A 16,145-nucleotide genomic window follows, 5' to 3' on the forward strand; every position below is an offset into this window, starting at 1 on the left:
AAATAAGAGCCTTTTACAAATGAGTCATTATGTCTCTGCACATAGAACCGCCAAGCTTACGTAGTTTGTTTTTCATAAATAACTGATGACAAATTTTATTTGTTCCTTGCAAAGATGCTTGATTGGAAATGAGCAATAGCGTTCCTGATAGAGAGAGCTTTACATTTTCTTGTTTTTGAATGATTCTGCACATGACGCTCTGCCTGAAGTTTTATACATTAGCTGCATTTCCTTTGAGCCTCATTGTGGCTGGATGGCCTCCTGGTTGCATCATTTAAGTTGATCTTCGTGCGTGGCTGTCTGCTGGTGCTGCCCTTGCTTTTGCACTAGCAGTTGAAATTTCTCTCTGTGAGTTAGATTTGTTTCAAGCCACATATCTTCTTTCTTTTCTATTTTCCCTTCTCTTCCTTTTCTGTCTGCATTTTCTCCGCTCTTTTACTCCCTATTATCGATTATCCTGACCCCACATCCTGTCCGCTCCCCACACCCTGTCCCAACCCCGACAGACCTATCCGATTACAAGAACAATAACAATAAAGGCCAAGCTGTGAATCAAAGGGATGATCTCTCCACAGTGACCAATGCCATGACGGGGATGAGTCCCTCTCCGTCTCTCTCAGCCTTGTCCAGTCGTGCCGGATCTATCGCCAGTCTGCACGACCGCATCATGTTCAGCCCAGGAAGCGAGGAGGCCATCGAGAGGCTGAAGGTGAGCTCTGATTAATGTGCAGTTTATATTCAAACTCACACTCTGCATTTACATATGTGACCTTCCCAACACCCATCAGTCAGATTATATGCAGATAAATCTCTAGCGTCCTTCACCAAGCATTTACAGATATTCAGTGTTTTTCTTATTGTCTCTGAATACTTGTTGACTTCCCGTTGTTTAATACATACCATACATCCTAACTGAAGACATACATCCCTATAAACAGGTGAGTCTTTTGATAATCTCAAATCGTCCTCAGTTCAGGGCTGGATACTTGGAACAGGAGAAAACTGCATTTCAACCCAAAAATCACATGAGATATGTAAATGGAATTAAGAATAATGGGTTAGTGAAGTATATTGAGCCTAAAGCCACAGATGAGTCTATTGTTGGGCCTAAAGCTGAGAACCTACATGCATTTAGTTGGTGATGCAAGAAATGCATTAATATGTTTTTATGCTTGGGTCTGATTTTCTGCCAAGTCTGTTTTATGCTGCTGGTGTTACAGCTAATAGCACACAGATTAGAATATGGATTAGTCTATTTGTATGCAGTATTGTTGGTTTGATACTGGCTCAGTGTGAGTTTCTGCTTGTCGCCCTTTATCTCTACTCCCTCCACTACTCTCTCGATTAAAACAGGGCAAAAAGTACAACAACAAAAAAACAGAAAAAACAATTAACAGCAGGCAGTAAGAGTGCACTGAATAATAAAATGAATAAATTAACCAGCTGCACGATTAACAGTTCTCCACCAGCATCATATGCAATAAAAGCACTTTTTACTGTAATTATTTTCATATTCTTTAAGAAGTGACTATAATTTCCACTTTCTTTTCAAATGTCAGGAAACAGAGAAAATCATCGCTGAACTTAATGAGACTTGGGAAGAGAAACTTCGCAGAACGGAAGCTATTAGGATGGAAAGGTATGATAAATAATAAGCTTTGTTTGTTTTTTTCTTTTAGTAAAATCAGTAATCCCGATATTCAACTTCACTTTAACAAAAGAATCTGGGCCACAGCCAAAAGAAGACTGAGTTATATTTAAATTGGTCAGGTAAATGTGGAACGTCTTATTTCTCTGTATGAAAGCACTTTGGGTCTGTTATTTTTAAATGTGTTATATAAATAACAGTGACTTGACTTGACTTAAGAATAATTCATGAACACAGAGAGACAGGAGGCTTATAACAGACACACATGAATTCAGTCTTGCAAGTAACAAGATATATACACTAATGAAGATTATTTTAAACCGTGTTTGTAAGTACTAAATGTTTAACCCTGGTTTCCTGATTTCCTAAAAAAAGATAGTTCTTAATGCAACTTGGTGCTGAAATGGAATGCATTGGCAAGAGAAACATGTATTTTTTTCTGTTTGACCTAAGGCTGAGGATTTACTTCAGTAAAGAGTAATTAAATTGATTGTTTGTGCAGTATGGCCTGTAGGAAAAATACATTACTGTTCTACATTTTCATTAAAGCTGTACTGTTAAGTAAAGCATCGTGATATACAAATAAATCGCACTTGGTGGACTGAGTCTGATTTCCCTCCACAGAGAGGCCTTGCTGGCAGAAATGGGTGTAGCAATGCGTGAAGATGGTGGCACAGTTGGTGTGTTCTCTCCAAAGAAGGTAAAAAAGCTCCACATCACCAAAACTGTGATCTGATACTTATCATGTAAATTATTCACTGAAATGCTTATTTATTTACCCCGAAGCCCTCCGATAGCCCTAGAAAGCCCCAGCCTGTGTTTATCGACACAGTCGGGCTGTTTTCCCCCAACGAGGTTTGTAGCTCTGAAGTGTTTAAATCTGTCTCCTCTGAGTGCTCTGAGTCTCACTTCAACAGGGTCCTTGCCAAGGCCGATCAGATGAGGGCTTCTCTTTTTCATTAATCCTAAATTTGCTTTATTACTCACTTCAAACACTTCCTCAATGCACTGAAGGCAGCAGCGGGTGTAAACATGGGGGAGAAGATAATGGCAGCGCCCCCATTTCAGTGATTTTTGGCTGTTCGCCTGCAGCTCTGCAACATCTGACTGAGACTAGATTAAACAGTCACGCTGCGAGGCTGTGGGGAGTAAATTTCACTGCATGGTTTTAACTATAGTTGATTGTTTGATGTTTCTTCTTGCGAGAGAGTGTTTTACTGTCCTCTGATGAGCACAATATGCATATGTTAGATTGTAAACAACATGTGGATATTGAATGATTTATGTGTGTTGCTCACCACGTTTACAGTCAGTAAATTATTCCTCGTTCTGTGTCAGACGCCTCATTTGGTGAACCTCAACGAAGATCCCCTGATGTCTGAGTGTCTGCTGTACTACATCAAAGATGGAATCACCAGGTTAGATACTGACATTTTACTGTGTAGTAACAGTATTTTAAAAAAAATAGGGCTGTAGTTATCCAAAGAAAATCTCTGTCAACTAAAATCATACATACTCTTTAATCAATTAAATGATTGCTGGGAAAAAATATCTGCAATTTTCTGTGATTAAGTGGGCCACAGTGGACTTGGGTTGCAACTTACATTTTTTCATTGTTGATTAATATGTTGACATTAATATTGTTTTCTCGCTTGCCTGATTAGTTGTTCAGTCTACAAAATGTCAGAAAAAGGTGAAAAATGTCGATGAGTGTGTCCCAAAGCCCAAAATGATGTCTTTAAATGTGTTGTTTTGTCCACTCTCCAAAGATCTTCAGTTCACTGTCATAGATGAGACAAGAAATCAGAAAATATTTACATTTGAGAAGCTGGAATCGGAAAAATTTGACTTTCTTTTCTTAAAAAATATTTGCCCATCGATGTAATAGTTGAAAATTGATGGATTTCTGCAGGTCTGCATTGAACTGAGTGCGCTCTACCTGCTAGCTTCATTTGCCTTAATGAAATTTAAAATAAACATAAAGAGTAAACATTTGCAGCATATTAAATAATTTGAACATGATTATTTAACACAATGAAATTATAACAACAGCCTCAGGGCAAAGCAGCATGCACAGTCCACATGAAACCACGTTTTTGAGACTGTTATGGTTACGCTTCAGTTTCAAGGTGGAAATGCTCAACCATCGTTGACTGCTTATTTATTATTAAAATAATGGTTAACTCCTGGAACGTTGTTGATGTAGCCTTTTTCTTCTTGTGAGAAAAACACAGCTGATTGTTCACATGCAGCAACTTCAGTTCAAATGAAGCAAATAGCATATCGATGAGCTGTATTCTTTGCTTGCTCTCATATCATCTGCCTTGTATGTTTTGTAGGGTTGGTCGTTTAGATGCAAGCAGTCGTCAGGATATAGTCCTCAGTGGCCACTTCATAAAGGACGAGCACTGCACCTTTACCAGCTCTACTGGCCCAACGGGCGAAAGTAAGCTGCCTTTATTTTGCACCACAGGATTGTAGCTGTGTACATCATTGCTGTAATATTATTGCAGGCAGCGAAGCCTCAAAATGCTTTCTCTGTCCCTATACAGCCGTCGTCCTCGAGCCTTGTGAAGGAGCTGAGACTTACGTAAATGGAAAGTTAGTGACAGAACCCACTGTTCTCAAATCAGGTCAGGTCACTTCACCTTCCACTTTGCAGATATTTATGTGCACTTTGTATGCATAGATTTAACTTATACATTTGTGATACACTTGCAGGAAATCGCATCATCCTAGGAAAGAGCCACGTGTTCCGGTTCAACCACCCGGTTCAGGCTAGAGCTGAGAGGGAGAGGACCCCCTGCGCCGAGACCCCTGCTGAACCTGTGGACTGGGCATTTGCTCAGAGGGAGCTTCTGGAGAAACAGGGCATTGACATGAAGCAAGAAATGGAGCAGAGGTACATCTGAGAAATAGTCAGCCTGTCTCTACAGATCAAAGAAAAAGAAATAACAGATAAGGCAGTGAGGGTAAAAATTGTGTAAAGCATTTGCAGAGGAGATGACACATCATACAAGCAGATGGTTCATTAAATGACATGCTGCTTATGAAACTTAAAATACAGGCGCAAAAACATGCTTAATGTTTCCTTTAAGTTTGTGCGTCATGTACTTGGAACCTCTTGTGTTTCTTTATCAGGCTTCACGAGTTGGAGGATCAGTATCGTAAAGAAAGAGAAGAGGCCAATAACCTTCTGGAGCAACAAAGACTGGTACAGTATTGACAGTTCTGCTAGTTTTAGCTCATAGTTACGGTTTGAATGCTCCTATTATTAATCATTAAAAAAAAAGAAATCTAACTGCGTTAAAAACTAAATTACAAACCAAGTCATTCACAGCAATGATGGAGAGAGTACTTAAATGAAAGTAATAATACCACACTGTAAAGTTACTCTGTTACAAATTAAAGTCCTGCATTTAAAATGTCACATATGTGAAAATATGCAAGCATAATCAGGAAAATGTGCCATGGTATTAAAAGCCAAAGTGCTCAGTGCACACAAGTTTCCCCTGTGACTAGTAAAGTGTTAAATGTGTTCATAACAGCTTTAATACAACAGATAAATTAGATATTATATACTGTTTAATCAGTGATTACTGTTACAGAATATAGCAAGGGACTGTGTTCCTCTTTACCAACATTTTTTCATTTTTGTATAAAATTTAGCTTTTTTGAATGAGCTTTGGTCATTAATTTCAGTGGTTATCAATTGACCAGATAGAATAATCACCACCATCATTCAAAATGGCCTGTTAATGTACTAAAACCAAACACACTGACATTAGTCTTCATTAATCAATTGTCCAGGATTATGAGAGCAAGCTGGAAGCTCTTCAGAAACAAGTGGACCGTTATTACCCAGAAGCCACTGAAGAAGAGGAGGAACCTGAAGAGGAAGGTAGAGCAAATAATGTAACGCACACAGCATATTTTTGTATATATTACTGTTGGTGGTAAACACATTTTCTCCAGCTGAGGATCTTTTATTCTTTTGGCCTATAGTGCAGTGGACAGAGAGGGAACGAGAGCTCGCTGTGTGGAGCTTCCGTAAATGGAGATGCTACCAGTTCACTTCGCTCCGTGACCTCTTATGGGGAAACGCCATCTTCCTCAAGGAGGCTAACGCCATCAGCGTTGAACTCAAGAAGAAGGTCTAACATATTGTTGTCTTTCATACTCCGTCAATATATTCACACACATTTACAATATAATACAGCTGTCTGACTGCACTGATGATTCCCCTGCAGGTCCAGTTCCAGTTTGTGTTGCTGACAGACACCCTCTACTCCCCCCTCCCTCCCGACCTGCTGCCTCCAGCGGCGACTAAAGACCGAGAGAAGCGACATTTCCCACGAACCATTGTGGCTGTAGAGGTGCAAGATCTGAAGAATGGAGCCACTCACTATTGGACATTAGAGAAACTAAGGTAGCTCAACACCAAAAAAATCTTGAATTTCTGACCATAGTTCATTGCTAATATATCACCATCGATGTAGCTTTTCCATATTCTTTCAATTTAACATTTCATCAGAAGGCAATAAAACTTTTGTGGTTTGCTCTGCAGCTTGTAAGTCAGTTTATTTAATTGGAAACAATCTCTTAAATAATTGCAGTACCAAATTAAAATGTCTGTCAGCATCTGATGTAGAGTAGTGATAAAAAAGACTGATATTTTCCAAGTCTATCTCTATAATAAATCTAACAGAAAGCACACTATTCACTGTAATACCATTTCTTATTAACTCCATGCTGAGTCCTCTCTGTCTGATGTCTTAATGTGACAATTGTTGGCGCTTTCTGCAGGCAGAGGCTTGATCTCATGCGAGAGATGTACGATCGTGCTGCTGATGTTCCCAACAATACCACTGAGGACTGTGAAAATGTGATGACAGGAGGCGACCCCTTTTATGATCGCTTCCCCTGGTTCCGCCTGGTTGGCAGGTAAATGCTGAGCGCCACTGGCCCTCAAAAGTTCAAGATAGGAAGGACAGGAAACCCAGTGTTAGTAATATCCAAATACTGTACATGGTGTGACCTGATGGACCAAAAGTGTTAAAGACACTTCATTCAGTGTGGTGTCCCCAGTTTATGCTCTGAAATCGTTAAATCTTTCCATTTCAGCTAATATACAGATTGTGTTTGTACAAAAGAATTACTGGGGATCTTATTAATTATGGCTTCACAATATAATGTTTCAACATTGCAATGTGTGCATGTGCAGTAGTCACATCGTAGGAAGTGCAATGTGAAGACATATCAATTCAAAGATATCATGCTACAACTTTTTCTGCTTGACACAAAAAGAAACCTTGCACAGTTCTCATTTTCTCATAAATAATCTACAAGAGGAATCTGTCTGATAGAACATGATTTACTCTGATTTAAAGCTTCTTTGAGCTTTTTAAAGCTATATTTAGGACAAAGAGTTTGTTGACATGAAGGCTTCACATGTGCACAACAACATTAGCGAAAATCAGGAGAGAAAAACTGAAAAGGAAGATTCTGTTGCAAAAAGAAACACATCAGTTTCAGTGACTCTTGATGAATGCAAAGCCAAATCTGAATGCCATCAAAGTTAGTCCAACTATTTTGGATGCCTTTGTCATTGTTATGAGATATGAGAAAGCTTCCAAACAACTTTTTTTGATTTTAATTGTTCTAAAATAATATTTTATATTTTCTATGCAGATGCACTCCCCGACATAATTACACTAATCAGTCTACAGTGTTTAATACTGCCTAAATTGTTATTCAAGTCAGCTGGTGAAAATTCCTGTATTTCTCATATCATGGTATTTATCACAGAAAAAGAATATATTGCGATGTCAGTTCTTTTCCAATAGCGTCCAGCCCACAGTGGTAAATTGTGATAATGGTACATGCCGGCTGATGACAGGCCCATCTTGAATTGTTTAATCTGCTGGGGAACATTTGAGAGCTGCATTTCTTCAGTCCTCCTACTCAAAGCCTGCTGCTTCTTTCTTTCACACTTTGGCACATGGCCTCCAAATCTCTGCCCAGCTTACTCTGCCAGCTCTCTCTCTTTGTATCTCTTTCTCTTTCAGATGGGTCCAACACAGTCACATGCCACTGTTATGTAACATTCAGCATTTCCAATCTTTAATCTCATTTAGCTTCTGCAAGACAAGCAAAAATGACAAGGCAGCAGTCTAAAAATGTGCCCTCAAATGATGTTCTTTGTCAGCTTGTTCATAATGTCTATTCATGCAATAAGATGAGAAATGAAAACATATTGTATGTAGTCAAATGCGCCACAGTTAAGGAGGGAAAGTTCCCACATCATTGGCTAATATAACTACAAATTCTAATAATAATCTAATGGTCAGTGAACATTTAAAGCATACTTACTTAAAGGATAACAAGGAAGAACGTTCACAAACTGCCATTTAGAAATGTACGACATTTTATCGAGATAATGGAAAATTTGTAAATAAATGTTCCTGTTTCTAGTATTACTGATAACAGAGGTGGAACATTTTTGCCTGGGATATTCCGAGGATGTTTGAGGATGTTGTGAAGATAAAACATGATAAAACATTGCCACAATGTCACAAGACAAATAAAAACACTCTGCAGTATTAGGAAAATGTTTTTAAAATGTGGAGGCGCAATGTAAAAACATGTTATCACCAAACATTTTTGGAATGCCTTTAGTTATCCTACATCTAAGAACAAGATTATGGGTACGAACAAAAAGCAACTTCCCACTTAATTAAAGACGAGCACATGGTCTTTTTAGAACAACAATCAATAAAAATCAGAAAAACTGATTGAAATGTAGCCGCTGTTCCTGTCAAAGTAGCCTCCTTGTGCAGCGATGCACTGCTACCAGTGCTCCTGCAACACTTATGCTCAATGGAAGCGCCATCATGAAAACATGTCAAGGACTATCTGCAATGAGTTTGGAATCTCCTAAACTGTGTCTAAAAGTCCTAGAATTTTATCTTTAACTTAGCGAATTTTATTTTTGGCAAGAGGAAGAAGACGCAGGGAGCCAAATCAGGCAGGTGGAGAGTGACTTTTGTGTTTTTGACGCTAAAACACTTCTCTGTTGTCACTGTACTGTGACTGGGCACACAATGCATTGGAGCACTCACATGCCATCATGCTACCGTTCAGATTGTTTGTTTAAAATTTTCTCCACGTTACAGTACAACTCTGCCTTAACGGTATCAGAGTGGTGAATTCATAATGCAAAGTCACATTAAAGTTGAAGAAAGCAATGAGCTTCTGGAGCTTTCCTGAACTGATGTGTGTTGTTCGCTTTTGGAGACTGCAAATCTTGCACCGTGAGGATTTTCTGGATACTGACTCGTACAGAGTTTGATGTTCTGTTTTCTGCTCCAGTTTGCCGTTCATGGAGAAATCACACGCATGCAACTACTATTGATTAAAAAATGTGCTTGACATGGGTCCTCTGTTGATTTTACGTTGGCACACAGTATCCTGACTTGTACTAGTTACGCACTGGCACCATATACAGTATGAGAACTTTTTGATCATCTCTCATATCTACTCTTCTAACCTGGGCTTTTAAATATTTCAAAACATTTGCAGCTTGCTTTCACTCTCCCATCTGTCCTTTCTGTCTCCACTGTTTGCTCGACACTAAAACAGGCAGTAAAAGCTGCTTCTGTCTCAGAGGGAGGAAGGTTTTCTCCTGTGGTCGAGTCCAAGTTTCTCTACCGCCCCTCTTGTTTGAACAAGTGTGTGCTTTCTATCTAACTGTACTAACCCAGTTCCCATGTCTCTGGCTGCACCAGAAACCCCATTTTCAACACATGCATGAGCGAACGCATGAGTGACCCTACCCCGTCCCCGACCCTCTCCAACTCTGAAATTACTGAGCTGGCTGACTCGCAGCAGGAGGGTCGAGGTGATGAGGAGGAGTTGGAGGAGTTGGAGGACCTGGACGATGATATCTTTTTGGACGACCCGTGCTCGGAGCTCGGGGGAGAGGATGATGATGATGATGATGATGATGATGATGATGATGATGAGGGAGAGCTCTGCCGAGGCTCCAGCGAAGGCCAGGATCCCTTTTACGACCGCTCACCATTATTCAGTGTAGTGGGAAGGTTGGTGAGGTTTCAGGAGCATGCTGGTGGAGGAAACTAGCTCTTTCACGCTGAGACGCAGGGTCTGTTTCCCTTGATAGGCATCAGAACAGATGGAATGGCATTACTGAAAGGACTATACACAACACAGCCACAGCACACGAGTATGTTCTCACAAAGCCCTCAGTCTGTTGTGAACTAGGTATTTATTTTGTTTCCTGATGTGGCAACCACATACCTTCTGTCTTAATCGACCTGCTGTTTGGTTTACAAACAGATGTTTTTCATTTTACTGTCCAGCTGGTTGTAATGTCAACACAGAGCTGAGCTATTTCAGTTGGATGGCTCAACTGAGATTTGAAAATAACCTTAAGTTATGTTTTTTTAATTGCAGGATTTTCATTCATTTCACCATCTTAAGCACTCCTTACCTGAAGACAAATTCAAACCTTTAATTGGTCTCTGAACCCCTGCACATGAAAACCAGGAATGAGTTTACAGAAAAACTATCCTGCGAGGAAGCCTTACATTTGGTGTAAATATAGTCCCAAAACACAGGACTGTAATGAGTACTCATTCCACGCCACCCCCCTCCACTCCATACCCCCACCCAGAGCGATTGCTTTTGAACGCTGAGTTTCATTTGCTATCCAATAATAAAGGACAACTGTAGGCTTCCACAGTTAGATAAAGATACCTCCTTCAAGGTAAACTGAAAAATTAGAACTTGGAAATAACTGATAAATTTCAGCGCTTACTTGCATCATAAAGCGGTCGTCATCAACATCATTTAACAGCTGAAACATGCAGATTTATATTTATATTGCACTTTTTACTTAATAGCTTTATTTACCAGTTTCTTTGCATATTCAGATTGATAATACAAAATCAAATCAACAAATGCATTATGATGTGGCCTATTATTGTCGGTAGATCTAGCAACAATGGGTTATTATCATTAGATTTAGATGGCACTTTATTAACCTCCATGCAGGGAGAAACTAGAGATTCATGGCTTTGAAAGTGACCGATCAAAGGATCAGAGTCATCAGACACTGCTCGGCCTGCATAGCCTCAAAAATCAGCTGAAAAAGCGAGTGTTGAGTAGTTGTGAACGCGAGAAGATAGTTGAACGTGGGACTACATTTTCTCGCTTGGAGTAGAAAGCCTCACAAGATGTTTTTCTGCACATTTATCTTGTGCGGGAGCCTGGTTTTCATGTGCACAGGTTGTGAGGCCTATCCACTTTAGTGCCTTGTCACTGTCACTGTGTCGCTAATGTTTGAGCCACACATATTGACAAATACACTATACTTCTACACAGTTTGTTTCATCAACATGAATGGACACTGGAGTAGACATTTCTGGGCTTCAAGGTTTATCTTTTGCTTTTAATCTCATCTTAATTAGATGCTTATTTGCTTTTTGCTGTTTTTGTAGAGTAACTGATGCTTTTCACTCATATTTCTATGAACAAGTTCCAAAAGTCAGCCCAGTGTTGGTCAATTCATGCCACTTGTTTCTGCTGAAATCCAAGCAATGTTGATGCTGATCCACTGCTTGAGCTGTATGTCTCACTTTAATGTGAATACATGCACAAAAAGGCTTTCCACCAGCTAAAGCACTGACATTTCTCATGAAGCACATAAAAGTCTGATTTGCATAACACAGGAACCCACAGCAAAATGTTCTCACCATGCTGTGAATAAGTACGAGTCTGGAAATTATTCATATGAACTAGCAAAGTGGTGTTCAAGGAAGACTCAAAATCTCAAGATGAAAGAGCTGGTTTCTGCTGCAGCTGTCTCTTTTAGGCATGCCAGAGCACAAGTCTTTTCATTTTGACCTTTTTTGTCAATTTTTACGTGACTACGTCTGATGATGAACTCGTACTCCTATTTTGTACAAATTGCCACTTCGACTAAGGAGGTGCGCTTTGATTTCTGATGTCATTCGTTGGTTTTTTGGTGTAGCACACGATCTATCAAGCTGTTGGCAGTTTCTATTCCAGCTGAGTCATGTTCCGTATGATGATTTCTGTTCCATTTGCTTTTGATTCCTTTGAGTCGAAACGTTGAAAGCATTTTTGTTCACCTTTTTTGTCCTGAGCATGCCTTATTTGCACCTCACCAATCTTGTCATACGCCTCTCCCTTTTTACACTCTCCACCCTTAAATGTCTACCCCTATTGGCTCATGGAAAACTTTGACTACAAGATCAACTATTAGTTAAAAGCAAGACAGTGAAAAAAAGAGAAACATCTAATGCTGTTGTTCTTACCTTTCTATTGTGTAGAAGAATGTAGTCTGTTACTGCCCCTGAAGTATTCTCAAATGTAACATTAATGCAAACTGCCTCATATTTTCACTTTGGCTCTGCATAATTAATATGTAGTGTTTTCATTTTATGGCATGTTTGTGATGCATTACCATCTAATTATTAAGCAATGCAGAGTAAATTCATTGTTTACTAAAGAACACACCTCTCCAGCTAAATATTTAGCTGGTTTCTAATATTTTTAAGTAATTTAAAGAATTGAATGTTGATCCTTACTTACATGCTCCTTAGCCTCACCAAGCCTTCATCAGTACAACACAAGACTTAAATTATACTGCATGCGACCCATAACTGTCCTGATAAGATAATTATTTATGGATGGTTAGGGAAACCCCCACAAAGCAATAGTAAAGGGCAGCCATGGCCATCGCAAGAGCAGTCCCAGCTTCTGTTTGGTTGCTTTGCAGCTCTGTGTTCTGTTGTCCAGTCCAGTGAAAACTTATCAAGTGTGAATGACCCTTTTTGTTGCCTCGGTTGTTTTTAATGTTTTATATTTCTCCTCTCTGTATCTGTTTGCTGTCCAGGGCGTTTGTGTATCTGAGTAATCTGCTGTATCCCGTTCCTCTGGTCCACCGTGTGGCCATCGTCAGTGAGAAGGGAGAGGTGAAGGGCTTCCTCCGAGTGGCCGTACAGGCCATATCAGGTAAGGCTTGGATCCTCAGCCTCACTGCTGTTGAAGGAAGCTACATGAAGCAATTGATAGGACAAGCTGTGTGTGACTTCTGGAGGGAGTGAAGTGAAGGTGCTCTGTGTTTCCCTCCAGCTGATGAGGAAGCTCCTGATTACGGCTCCGGGGTGAGGCAGTCTGGCACTGCCAAAATCTCATTTGAGGATCAGCAATACGAAAAGGTGGAGAAAATCACACTATAGTTCTTACATTATATGTAGAACTGAAATGTACCTGCTGACCAGTGTGATGTGTACATTGCTTTTGCAGTTCCAGTCAGAGTCCTGCTCTGTGGGATTGTCTCGCACAGGGATTTCTCAAGAGGAGCTTCGAATTGTGGAGGGCGAGGGGCAGAACGCAGAAATGGGGCCATCAGCCGATGAGGTCAACAACAACACAAGTGCGGGTAATCGTATTTTATGAGTGAATGGGCACGTTATGTGTGTTTGAATGTATGTGTGTAGTGTCCTTTTTGACCCAACAGAAGGACATATACAGCTGTACCAACCCTTGATTTTAAGAACTTTTGAAGCTCAGTGTGGTGGCTCCATCTTGGTTGTATGTGACTCCTCCTAACTCCACCTGATCTGTCACTGAGTTCCTTAATTATGCATGACTTTAAGCCTCATTACAATTTACATGGGTGAGTTATAGAAATAGTTAGTTTAGCTTTAGAGACCACAACCATTTTTAGTAAACATGTTTATTTCTGCTGTAAAGTTGGCTGTTTTAACAGGGGTTTCTCTCGGGATTGACTCCCTTTTGAGGCCTTAAGTGGTCATTCCAGAAACTGCAGATTTTGGCACTCCTGGATTAGCATGAGGTCATGTGAGGTGGTGCTCTGCTGCCTGATTGCTCCCCCTGGCACAATAATCTCAACAATATCCTACAGTGTATGATGAGCTGTTACTTTCCAGTCTTACAGTCTTTGCATCTCTAATACTAGAGAGAAGAAAATCTCAGAAGTTTATGCTTATATGTGTGATGCAGCCTGACTTCAACATTTGTTAGGATTTTGTAAATCCTGTAGCGTGAACCCGGCATAATCCACCCTGGTCTGTGGCACCGGAAAACAGTGACAGTCAGCTCAGACTGGCTTAGCTCACTGCCTGGAATGGAACCTTACTATAACCTGTGCCTGTTATGTGACGATCGGCGTACGTTTGTCTGTTAGTCTGTCTGTCCGCAACATTACTCAACAGCGGATGAATGGATTTGGATGGAATTTTCAGGGAAGGTCAGAAATGACACAAGGACCACATCATTAGAGATTGGCAGTGATGCATCTTATAGTCTGGATCCACGGATTTGTTAAAGATTTCCATATCATTGCGAGATAGCAGCACGGCATCACTGTAACTATGACAACAAGTGAACACTATGTCAGCTGCCTGCTGACGATCACATGACTGTGATCCTACTACAGATCCACTGCTGCGGTGTTATCAGGACTTACAGTCGGAAATGATACAACGACTGCACAGCCTTGGCGGAGTACTGCACTCTCTGAGTGCTTTTCCTGTTTCTTTTTATGTTCCTCACAGCTGGTGCAGACGAACAGGAGAATCCACTGAAGGCTGGTCTGGATGGTGCACTAGATGCAACCTTGGAGCACCTCAGGATTGGAAATGTTTTTACCTTCAGGGTGACTGTCCTTCAGGCCTCCAGTATCTCTGCAGAGTATGCTGACATCTTCTGCCAATTCAAGTAAGCAGTCAACACTAGTACTCTCATGATTTTCAATATTCCTCATGTTCTTTTCACAGTTTCACGTTCAAATTCTTCTGTTTTGCTATTTCAGTTTCATCCACCGGCATGATGAGGCTTTCTCTACTGAACCACTAAAAAACACAGGACGTGGTCCTCCTCTTGGCTTCTACCATGTGCAGAATGTAATTATCATCTTCGCACATCCTGCAAAGTGATGTGTTGGCACAGGTTGTAACAGATGAAGTATTTAAACATAAATGTATTATTTCTGTAGATTGCTGTTGAAGTTACTAAATCCTTTGTTGACTACATCAAGACTCAGCCAATTGTGTTTGAGGTGTTTGGACACTATCAGAAGCAACCTTTCCTTCCTCTCTGTAAAGACATCATGAGGTACTATCCGGGCATATTAAATTAAGTATAAAAAAGATTGAATGATTATGGTTGTTTTCATAAATACATTGTGTGTTCTTATATCCAGTCCACTACGCCCCTGCAGAAGACAGTTTCCCCGAGTGATGCCTCTGTCCAAACCAGGTAAATAAACTCGAGCCTAGAGTTTCTTCGCTCGAATTCCACTATTTATTTATGTTGCATTGTCTTTGTACTGGTCTGCTTGCAAGGCATGTCATCTCAGCTTCATGTTGTTGGGTGTGAGCAGTGGACTCTGATGCCTCGCCGGACCGGGAGAAATCACTGGAGCTGATCCGATACCTGGTCCCAGATGTGTTCAATGGGGTGCTGGTGGACTCGCTGTCGGGCCACGCTCTGTCTGCCGCTGGCTTGGCTGCTTCCTTCCTACTGGAAGGAAACGATCGAGCTCAGCTGCCAGCTCCACCCACATCTATCTGTTCAGTTATTAAAGCTCAGAAGCCGGGTTGGTTATTGATGTCAGATCCAAGAGAATCCTGCAGCTGAAAACCCTTTTTTATATTAAGTGTTTATTCTGGCACGACTTTAAAGATATTCCAGAGCCAAGTGACTGTCATGTCACATTACATTTAACTCATTTATACAATTTTTAAAAATGAAAAGGCAGAGATTCTTCCTCCTGTGATGAAAAGCATCCATTTTGGTGAAGTGTTACTAAAAATGGAACACTGAAGCCCTTCAAGCTGCTGGGTCAGTGTTCTATCCCTGACTGTGAAATGACCTCCCTGTAGATGGAGCACAAAGAAGAACATACATTCACTGTACTTCCAAGTCTTTTTACTGTGTTTTATATCACAGTTACTAGATGGTGACATCTAAAATTCTGTAAAAAACTAAGTCAAATGATATAAAAAGCGAGTTTTCCTGTGTCAGGATTCTACAGTTGGATTGGCACTCTGGTGTTCTGTGTGTTCACTGTTGACCTACGTGGTGCATTCTCCTTACAGTTCCCTCTTTGAGCTCCTCTTGAACTGGATCACAGTGCCTTTCTTCTACAGCAATCAGTCAAAAATGATAACTGTTCTGTGCATTATGCCACATATTTATACAGATGGGTGGCAAATTAAAGGAAAAAGTAAGGTGTTGGAAACATGTGTCCCCAAAACAGCTTCAAAGCTGACCCCTCGTGCTCTATGGGAGGAGACCAATCTCCCATCAGGATGGAAATGTTTCATCAGAGAAAGTTGATCGCTCAGAACAACTTCATATTGATTTGCAGTGATTCTTTGGGGACAAATGGACCCAAACCATGCCAGTAAAATACTCCCCA

At 40.4% G+C, this 16,145-nt stretch overlaps 1 protein-coding gene across 20 annotated transcripts in view; it reads left to right on the top strand.

Moving 5' to 3' along the window:
• kif1aa (kinesin family member 1Aa) overlaps positions 1 to 16,145 on the top strand; it is a 52,641-nt gene that overhangs the window by 20,462 nt on the left and 16,034 nt on the right. For 4 of the 20 annotated variants that reach the window (XM_055016424.1, XM_055016435.1, XM_055016446.1 and 1 more), the window contains exons 15-34: positions 507 to 709; positions 1,560 to 1,639; positions 2,273 to 2,348; positions 2,987 to 3,066; positions 3,988 to 4,094; positions 4,201 to 4,281; positions 4,370 to 4,550; positions 4,790 to 4,862; positions 5,459 to 5,549; positions 5,654 to 5,802; positions 5,899 to 6,077; positions 6,455 to 6,592; positions 9,436 to 9,750; positions 12,591 to 12,709; positions 12,809 to 12,915; positions 13,004 to 13,139; positions 14,278 to 14,440; positions 14,535 to 14,625; positions 14,718 to 14,836; positions 14,925 to 14,980. In XM_055016424.1, coding sequence (XP_054872399.1) covers positions 507 to 709; positions 1,560 to 1,639; positions 2,273 to 2,348; positions 2,987 to 3,066; positions 3,988 to 4,094; positions 4,201 to 4,281; positions 4,370 to 4,550; positions 4,790 to 4,862; positions 5,459 to 5,549; positions 5,654 to 5,802; positions 5,899 to 6,077; positions 6,455 to 6,592; positions 9,436 to 9,750; positions 12,591 to 12,709; positions 12,809 to 12,915; positions 13,004 to 13,139; positions 14,278 to 14,440; positions 14,535 to 14,625; positions 14,718 to 14,836; positions 14,925 to 14,980 — 2,544 coding nt within the window. The remainder of the gene's footprint in view (positions 1 to 506; positions 710 to 1,559; positions 1,640 to 2,272; positions 2,349 to 2,986; positions 3,067 to 3,987; positions 4,095 to 4,200; positions 4,282 to 4,369; positions 4,551 to 4,789; positions 4,863 to 5,458; positions 5,550 to 5,653; positions 5,803 to 5,898; positions 6,078 to 6,454; positions 6,593 to 9,435; positions 9,751 to 12,590; positions 12,710 to 12,808; positions 12,916 to 13,003; positions 13,140 to 14,277; positions 14,441 to 14,534; positions 14,626 to 14,717; positions 14,837 to 14,924; positions 14,981 to 16,145) is intronic. The other 16 variants (XM_035945813.2, XM_035945818.2, XM_035945814.2 and 13 more) reach the window with 8 other exon arrangements.

This window comes from Amphiprion ocellaris, chromosome 2 (genome assembly GCF_022539595.1).
Source record: "Amphiprion ocellaris isolate individual 3 ecotype Okinawa chromosome 2, ASM2253959v1, whole genome shotgun sequence".
Lineage (NCBI taxonomy): Eukaryota > Metazoa > Chordata > Actinopteri > Pomacentridae > Amphiprion > Amphiprion ocellaris.